At 37.7% G+C, this 9439-nt stretch overlaps 3 protein-coding genes and 1 long non-coding RNA gene across 4 annotated transcripts; 2 read left to right on the top strand and 2 right to left on the bottom strand.

The window, feature by feature from the left end:
* Positions 1-222: 222 nt before the first annotated feature.
* LOC116918860 (cationic amino acid transporter 3) lies at positions 223-3429 on the bottom strand. The gene is given in 7 exon segments (XM_032924652.2): positions 223-792; positions 870-1191; positions 1193-1802; positions 1863-2047; positions 2145-2273; positions 2332-2615; positions 2680-3429. Coding segments are annotated over 7 exon segments (1995 nt in total). The 5' UTR covers positions 2921-3429; the 3' UTR covers positions 223-568.
* A 209-nt stretch (positions 3430-3638) lies between these two features.
* Positions 3639-5045, top strand: LOC116920102 (probable serine hydrolase). Its single transcript, XM_032926163.2, has 4 exons — positions 3639-3844; positions 3973-4104; positions 4172-4292; positions 4358-5045. Exons 1-4 carry the CDS (start codon positions 3778-3780, stop codon positions 4962-4964), a joined length of 927 nt encoding a protein of 308 aa, XP_032782054.1. The 5' UTR covers positions 3639-3777; the 3' UTR covers positions 4965-5045.
* Positions 5046-6102: 1057 nt separating this feature from the next.
* On the top strand, positions 6103-7737 carry LOC116920091. Its single transcript, XM_032926153.2, has 5 exons — positions 6103-6354; positions 6419-6520; positions 6582-6758; positions 7235-7375; positions 7458-7737. Exons 1-5 carry the CDS (start codon positions 6138-6140, stop codon positions 7640-7642), a joined length of 822 nt encoding a protein of 273 aa, XP_032782044.2. The 5' UTR covers positions 6103-6137; the 3' UTR covers positions 7643-7737.
* Positions 7738-7976: 239 nt separating this feature from the next.
* LOC123468686 lies at positions 7977-9435 on the bottom strand. The gene is made up of 2 exons (XR_006642357.1): positions 9300-9435; positions 7977-9215 (listed from the first exon to the last, which is right to left on the bottom strand). It is a non-coding gene; the product is annotated as an uncharacterized LOC123468686 (long non-coding RNA).
* Between the last annotated feature and the right edge of the window lie 4 nt (positions 9436-9439).

Here is a 9439-nt window from a genome sequence, read left to right as displayed (position 1 = left end):
GAAAAAAAAAAAAAGGAACGTGATTCATTGTGACAAGAGGACTTATAAAAAAAAATTTGTTTTTGTATAGAAAGACGGCTTAATCTATCTTTTATTGATGGTTAGTGAGTTTGGATCCCCGGTGCAATTCCTCTTTGCTTATTTCCCCCTTTTTTTTTTTTCTTTTTGGTTAGTAAAAACAACGCAAAACAGAAAAAAATCATTTCTCTTCACATTTTTTTAAAATATCGATCTCCTTCATTCACGTCGCACACGCAGGAACGTTTGAATCTTCTTAAAATCCCGCCAATGTCTTTTATTTGTTTTAAAAATTACTTTTTGTGTCTCTAAATGTTGAATATTTCCTGGTGAATTTATGGATTCACAAAATGGCGCCACAAAACCCATATTATTCGCGAGTAGTGGGGGGGGGGGATTCCATTTCAATGTTTTAATTATTTGATTCGAATATATTTACAATGTTTGATTTTCCATATATTTCAAATACAATCTACATGTTGCAGCAATTTCCAATCCGGTAAAGAAAAAAAGAAAGAAATAAGTAGATAATCTTTTCGTTTCTAATTAATTAAATTTTGTAATAGGGTTGAGGGTAGACAGCGATGCTGCTCGACGTCACATTGAGATTGATCATAGCTTCAGGTAGAATTCGTAATTTGTGTGCTGGATTATTCTTTTTTCGACTCGACAAGTCAGCAGGTTTTCCGCTGCCAGCGTCATCGCTGCTGGAATCTTGCAACTTGAAATTGAGACGACTGTTTCGATAGCTGTAACCGAAATAAGTCGCAATTCCTAGTCAAGAACGAGAACCAAGAGTTAGCAGTAATCGGATAAAGGAAGTCAAGAAAAGGATGTCGTCAGTCGAGTACCTGAAAGTATCCAGACTAATGAAACAATCCACGCCAGTGCGGGTAATTGAAATAACATGATGCAATGAAACAGGGTGGATCCAATCGGAATCCATGGAACGCAAGGCACTTTGAGCGTTGGATTGCTACTTGTTAGTCTTTGCGGGTGTGTCCAGATGATGAACAGCAAGACGTTGTAAATGACGAACGAGGACGCAGTGATGGACACGGAGAACCAGTTGAGATCGCTTAAAATCCATCGCATTGCTACCGACATGACGACAATCGTGACGGACACGCCCAAAAGTAAGTACGGGACTCTGACGGAATGTCTTGCTACCTCCAACTTCTGACCTTTCCGGAGTACTGGATACTTCAGAACCGTTCCATTCCATCACGGTAGCAACGTACATTTGAGTTTTGTAATCATCGACAGCCGCGTCGATATCAGTTTCATCCGAATCGGATTCCTCGGCTCGTGGTTGCTCCACCGGACTTCGATCGAGGACATCGTAGCCTCCTCGACGCAGTAAATGACGTTTCTTGGACGTGCCATTTTTATCGCCTTGCAATGCTGCCAAATGACGTGACGTGGAGTAACTGCAATAACGTCTGAATGTGACCACCACGCCCAGAATGGAATCGAGTCCAAGGTGAACGAAGGCAAGGATGAAGACGAGATTCAACGTCGATATGGTCATCTGCAACCCGATGGATATGACGCAATGAACAATCAATGGCAATTTCGCGTTGGTGGCCAGCTGTTTCCAAATCAATCCATCCGCAGACATTTTATTGATTTGACGTTTGGAATCTTGAATGCCTTCGACCAGCGATAAAGAGCCAACTAATATACAACAGCATGAGAAGATGGCGGCTGACCAATGAGGACCCGTTGCCAACGACATTAAAACCTCCAACAACGGCGAACCGCTCTTGATGTGGTTTAAAATGCTGCTCAAATCAAATAAGAATTAGTCCGAATTCAGTGGATTAAGAACGAATGTGTCCTACTTTGGAGGTAGGAAGCAGTGAAGTATAGACATGATGACGAAGATGAAGAGCGTGGAACAATATTGAATTCCCAAGAAAGCCGACATCAATGACGATTTGGACAGGATGTGAGTTTCCTTGTTTTCGGGTTTGAACGTCATACTTAATAATGCAGCAGCTATTAGTAATTCTTCTGTTGAAGATTCCTATACGCATTTCAAAAGTATTGATATTTGTAGACATATTGTTTCTGATGGATTCAGGGAATGTTAAGGGGCATAATAAGCCAGCAATGAAACTTGCATCGGTCGATGGCGGATGATGATGTTGTGTTTCTATTTCTGGATCAGTGAAATTCGCAATCTGGGACATGAAAAGCAAAATGGCCATCACGATGAATAGCTTGATGGCTACAGCGAACGTTTTAGTCATCTATTGTGTAATTCATTAGTAAGCCCTCAAAATATTCTCATTTTAATTTGTTGTTTACCTTTAGGCCGAGAAGAACAAACAAGGAGACAATCAATTGGGCTATTATTCCAAAGGAATCTTCGTTGACGAAATAGAAATTATGTTGGAGCAAATGTTTGCCAAACACAAGGACTAGAATTGATCCGATTCCGCGGGCTACCAGAGCAGCTACAACTGCTCGACTCAACAACTGAGTCCAGCCATATAAATGGGCAGCAAATTCGCCCATAATTTGATAGGTGCAAATGTATGGGCAGGCTGATGTATTGCGACGGCAGGTCAGAAATTCATATCGACATAGTTCTGGAAAGTTCAAGGCATTTTATTATTTACAGCAGTCGGTGAACTTGTTTTGCTATGTAAATACCTGAAAGTAGTGAAGCGATAGAAGCGACGAATACGGCTGCCAAAAGAGTTGACGGAGCAAGCAGAGCTGAGTATGAAAACACGACGAAATATCCTACGACTAGAGGTGGATTGGCCGTTTGCAGCACAGCGTTAATAAGTGTTCGTGAGTATGGAGTTGATGCTGAATTCGGTCGTTGTAAATAACTGACGTCCAGCGGTCGTTTTCGAAGTAAACGCGAAAGTTTCACTTTGAAAATCATTTTTTGTTTGGTGTGAATTGTTTCTGAACTGTCATCGAGGGATTCCAGGTGATACTGACTGCTCCTCAATGCACTGAGTGCAGAAAACGACAGTATCGTAACAAGATTTGTTGACTTCTACGTCAGGGACGGAAGCCGTACAACGAAAGACCTAAAGATTAACTGATCCTAGTTCTACTTGAATCAAATCTGCATAATAATTTCAACATACTCCTTTTCTGTCATAGTGCATATCATTGGTTTCTTTGTTTGGTAAGAAAAGCGATGGTAACTGACCAATAGAAGACGCTATTCGTTGCCCTACCGTTATCGGCAACGAAACCTGAACCCATACTGCCTATTCATAAAATTTTCATTTAAATAAGAAATTGACCACAAGTTTTTATTTTTTCTCTAGTCTCAATTATCCTAAGCAAGAAGAAGGCCTTATATTCTTGCACCCTATTCCACTGTAGGTATTATGGGCTTAATTACGGAGTTGCTTCCTTGGCACTTTGTGATGATAGAAAAAAGTTTATCACGTTCCCGCAAAGTGAAATTGCCCTCCATTTCTTAGTCGTCTGCTAGACCAGTTTGTCACGCGACAAGATGAAAACGAAGCGGTGCTTTATCTGTAGGAATGGCTGATTTCTCAGGGACGAGAGGAACATGAAGACTAGCTGCTGCGTTTCTTCACGTTTTTATTTTCATTTTATTGAATGATTGTATATCGCATATTTCACCAACAGTTCCGCCAGACTGACAGGAGATATGACAGTCACGGTGTGATAATGATAGCTAGCTGAAACTATCATACAAAGTCGAACAGTACATCTCGTCGTCATCATAAAGTGAACGTTAGATTACTGATTGGTTCAATGGCTGAAGAAAGGTTCACATTTACAGAGGAATTGCACATTCCAACACCTTGGGGATATCTCGCAGGTAATTGTGAAATGACTTTGTTGAGCTTTAAAATTGTATGAAAAAGAATACATAAGTTTTTGTTGCTAACAGAGTGCTTACTAACCTCTAGATGAAATGTTCTTTTATTTGTATCTGCAAAAACAAAGCTAAGGTATGGGGCCCCGACAATGGTGTTCCAGTCTTGGCTCTTCATGGATGGCAGGATAATGCAGGATCCTTTGACACACTAGCTCCTCTACTGCCTGCCAATGTACGTCTAGTGTGCCTTGATTTTTGTGGTAAAAACAGGGAAAGATGTCAATATGCTTAAGAATCCTGTCTTGATTGTTTATGTCAATCTTCTAGGGCATGGCCTCTCATCACATTACCCACCAGGAATGTTCCTCAACTACTATGACCATGTTTATCATGTCAAATTGGTGATTGACTTCTTTAAGTGGAAAAAAGTGTCAATCTTGGCCCACAGGTTGTCTGAAATTAACAAATTTGAAAATCATTTGTAGTTTAATCTTCATGTTTTCTCTTTCATAGCATGGGAGCAATTACTGCCATCTTCTTTGTATCCATGTTTCCAGAGTTAGTGGATAAGTTTATCAGCCTTGATGCAGTTAAACAACTTTCATCATCTGCTGAATACTTACCAGCTCGCATGAAGAGCATTTTAAACCATTTCCAAGAAGTGTGTCAAAGACTTGAGCAAGGACCACTGTCCACTGTGTCATACGAGGAGGCTCGCGACAAACTCGTTAAAAATTATGGTGGATCTATCGACGAGAAAGATGCTGACATCCTCCTTATTCGCGGCTTGCGTAAAATTAAAGAGGATAGCGATGAATACGAGTTCACTCGCGATTTGCGTTCAACCATTCGTCCTTATATTTTCAATGACTTTACCACCGAACAACTCAAAGCCGTAGCACGAGGTATCGTCTGTCCATTTTTGCTTATCAAAGCGAAAAACACCTCGATGTTTGAACCAAAAGAACTGTACCGTGAGTTTTACGACCTTTACCGCGATGCCAGCGAGGATTTTCGTTACGTTGAAGTAGATGGTAAACACCACGTCCATCTATCTCAACCAGAGTTAGTTGCTCCCATTATCACTAATTTCCTATTTCCAACAAAATCTAAACTCTGATTATTGTTAATCGATAAATAAGGAAAAATTGAAACGTAAAACAAAGGGCTTAGTCTATTTAATACAGGTGATTGTATCGATTATGCATCTTTAAAAATTCAAATTAAAAGTACTTATTTTCTTTAACTAGAACAGAAAAATTCATTTTTTCATGTTCTTTTTGAAAAAATGACTTATTTCAATCATGCAAGACTAAATTGTTAGATTTTATGTAGATCTTGGTTAGGAAGCAACTAGTAGAGATTATTAGATTAGAATCTATGCCAGAGATAGAACAACATTTATCTTTCATGGCATATGCTTATGCATGTGGTCACATTGTCATGACTGATGATAGTTAAAATAGGTGAAACTAGCAGAATGATGGTAACCACACATTTTGCGCGAATTGAGTACAAACGAATGTTGATACACCTTCTTTACTGTTTAGAGACATTTCATCGTTAGTTAGCGAATGAAAGCGTTGCAGTGTAAGACACAATGTCCGTATCGTGTGTGTCCGAGAACGCTAGTTATCCTTATGAGAAACCTGGGTTCTCTTTCTTGTAGTGTGAGTAGATAAAAGAGCACCAAATTTGAAGGCGACGTCTTTCCACATGTGTTGTTAACTTAAGGCCCGTTCAGACTACACTTTTTTTTTAAACACTTCAGTTTCTGTTTGCTTCTCATATCGCGAGCAGGCATCATGAACCCAGTGTTTTCATCGTTAGAAATACTGGAGTGGCTGATGGCGCACCTTCGCTATACCAACAAGGCAACAACTTCTATCTACAACAACCGCGCTGGATGGATAAGCCCGCTCGGTAAGAGATTTAGAAAGTAACTACGGTTCCGCAAAGCGTAAAGAGGTGCGGTTAGTGCGCCTCGCGGTGTGATTGTCGAACAATTGCTTCTCAGTTTGCTTTACACACACCGCAGTTCTCTCTCTACTTTCCTCTATTTAACAGTAAAAAAAAAAAAAAAAAAAAAAAAAAAAAAAAAATTTTTTTTTTAAAAAAAAAAAAAAAAAAATTTTTTTTTTTTTTTTAATAATTTTTTTTTTTTAAAAAAAAAAAAAAAATTTTAAAAAAATTTTTTTTTTTTTTTTTTATAAATTTTTAAATTTCTTTTTTTTGGCCCTCTTCTGCTATAATGCTATAAGTGTTGTTTTTACTACGAATTTTTCATTCAAAAATGCCCAATAAGTGTTGCATTTGTTTGAAGATTTATAACAAAAAAAATAAACGCAGGTTTTATACATTTCCTGAATTTACTGTTTGTAATCAAAAGTCAGCAAGTCGTGACAAAGTTCTGATTGAGAAAAGAAGAAATGTTTGGTTGCAACTGACAAAAAGAAACTTAAATAGATTTAGTGGGAGGCTTTTTGTCTGTTCTGACCATTTTGTTTCAGGTAATAGTGGTAGAGTATTACTTTTAAGGTTTTTTTTTATTGAAAAGCAGGTCTTTTTTTGTAGGGAAACCAGCATATTTATATCTAACTGAAGATGTGGATTGGGTTCCAACTCTTAATTTGGGAAACTTAGGACAAGATAAGCAGTCTTTGACAACATATTCAGGTATTATTAGTTTACATTTGTACTTTTTGACAATTGTATTATTTAAGAGGTGATAATATAGGTGGTTCTTCCACTGATAACAATGGATCATTGAAAACTGAATGTGTGACGCAACAGGGTCTAATAAACTCCAGCACAAGCAATGACTATTCCAATTTTTCTGGCATGAATCAGAAAGATTTGTCATTGTCAAACCAGAGTGAATCACCATCTGTCATTGAAAATGGAGATAGACCAAGTACTAATATTTATGAGTCCAGCTATTTTTATGTGTGGGAGAAACATATGTGATGTTTCATCTAATTTCCAAAGTTGTCCTGCCCTTGCCTTTCACCATCAGTTACATAACATTCCAGAACAAGATATAAAGATCTAAAGGGTATTTTTTATATTGGTGGAATTACTTTATACAATTGTTTTCCTTATTTGTATAATCAAAGAGGGATTACCAACAGATCATGACACTTTAGAAATTCCAGTGTTTGATAGTACATATCCCTGTCTTCTTGCAGTAAAGAGAGTGCAACCTCTGACATGGTGTTCGCTCTTTCCAAAAGTCAATCTCTTCCAAATCTTTGAGCTTTCGATTTTTCGCGACACAACCCCGACCCCTCGTATTGTCCTCCCTCTCACGCCTGATCAATTCTTTATTCAACGTCGACAAGTATAGTTGTCTGTTCAATGTCAATGTATTAATATTTTTTCTACTTATAGAAATTCGAAAAAAACCTATGGTGACTATTTTTAATCGCCAAATATTATTTGATGATTGCCCTACGGAAAATTCAAGCTCTGGTGTTCAGTGTGTACTAGACCAGAGTATTACAGTAAAAGAAGAAAGAATAGAGGTTGAAGGTATAAATTCTTCTAAAAAAATTTTAATGAAATTTACATTAGTAAACCTATCAATTAACAAACGTACGTATCTTTCTTAAAGACGTCTTTGAAGCGCAAGAGTTATTTGATGAGAGCACGGAACGTCCTTTCACATCAATCTCAACAGCTGAATGCGCTACTCAGGTTGAACTGGATAAGCCATACTGCCCGCTTCAGTTTGATAAGTCTACTCAAACAGAGATGTCTTCTTTTCCAAAACCTGGAAAATTAAAGAAATGGAAATAATTTTTGTTTCTTTTACGAACGACTGTGATACCGTTCGCGATGGCTGTGCTTCGTGATAAAAATGTTGAAAAAAAAATCTCTACCAGAATTTTAAACACCCCTCCATTTGTTAATAATTTTTTTTTTTCCTGCAATGGAAAATTGACAATTACTTGGTTGTCAAGTTTGCAGCTCAAAAGTAGTTGTTTTGAGGTAAGCAGACGAATGTTGATCATTAATGATAAAACGACAAAAGCAAGCAATCTAGCCTGAAATTAGAGTCATATTTCTTATTAGTTTCTTTTAATTTCCATGCAGTGTGAAAAATATTAATGGAGTCATCAAAGGTAAACTACCTTCAATACAAAGAAGATCTCCAAATACCTGTTCCATGGGGTATTTTGGCAGGTAAAATAGTTCAACCCTGTTAACATTTTCCCTACTTATTTAACTGTTCGATTCCCGTTTTTATCATCTCTGGCGAAATATACTTGATGTGTTCTGGTGATACAGCTAAGGTATGGGGCCCTGATGATGGTCTACCAGTTTTGGCTCTCCATGGATGGCAGGATAATGCAGGGTCCTTTGACACACTAGCTCATCTTCTGCCTGTGAATACTCGTCTGGTGTGCCTTGAATTTTGTGGTAATCAGTGAGTTTTTTTTTTTTTTTGCATATCCTTTTGAAAATACATCCTTAATTTTTCTGTAATTATACTGTCCCCTGTAGGTCATGGCTATTCCTCACATTACCATCCGGGAATGTTTTTGTCCCTGTATGACCATATCTATCATGTTAAATTGGTGATTGATTTTTTTAAATGGGAAGAAGTTACTCTTATGGGCCACAGGTAATTTTGTATGACCTTTGGTTATGGATTGGCTTGTAACAGCTATATTTCTGATTTTCAGTATGGGAGGTCAAATAGCCTTATTCGTTGCCTCCATATTTCCCGACAAAATTCACAAACTAATCAGCTTGGATGCCATTAAACTTCGATCTTCTTCCCCAGATAGTTTTATCATAGATATGAAAGCAGTGATAAACGATTTTCAGAATATTGTTAAAAAAATTGAAAATGTTTCGTGGAAGTCATCCGTCACAACATACAATCAGGCGCGTGAGAAACTGGTCAAAAATTATTCTGGATCTGTTGAAGCTGAACACGCCGACATCCTTCTTGCTCGAAGTTTGCGGAAGACGGGCGAAGACGAGTATGAATATACCCGAGACCTACGCACTGTTATCCGTCCTTTCCTTTTCAACGATTTTACAACCGAAAAGCTCAAAGAAATAGCCAGAGGAATTAAATGTCCGTTCTTGTTGATCAAAGCAAAACATTCTGTTACCTCCGTATCTTCGGAACGAATTGAATTACATCAAGAATTCCTCGATATCTATCGCAACGCCAGTTCAGATTTTCATTTTGTCCAGGTTAATGGTACCCATCATGTCCATCTAACTCATCCTGAGGTGGTCGCACCGTACATTTGCAATTTCCTTCGTAAAAATGTAGCGTAATCAAAAGGCGCACACAAAGATTCATAATAATTTTCCTAGAGAATCAAGTGCGAACGTTGTGGTTAACTCTTAACTGTCACCAGAAAAAAATACAAAACGACAAATCATTGTTATTGAACACAATTTTTAAAAATATTACTAATTACTAATTTCTTACTAGTGTAAACTGTTGCCGTCTGATTTCGTTTACGTAAACGTTAGTTTATCATATCTGCTTGCTTATGTAAAAGTGTAAAAGACAATGTCTCAGTCCCATATCGATTTTTTTATCGATACCACATGGTTTTTTTTTTCGTC

The sequence above is a fragment of the Daphnia magna genome, linkage group LG1 (genome assembly GCF_020631705.1).
Source record: "Daphnia magna isolate NIES linkage group LG1, ASM2063170v1.1, whole genome shotgun sequence".
Classification (NCBI taxonomy): domain Eukaryota; kingdom Metazoa; phylum Arthropoda; class Branchiopoda; order Diplostraca; family Daphniidae; genus Daphnia; species Daphnia magna.
Note: the sequence above shows the minus strand (reverse complement) of the source record. Positions and strands in the feature narration are given on the sequence as shown.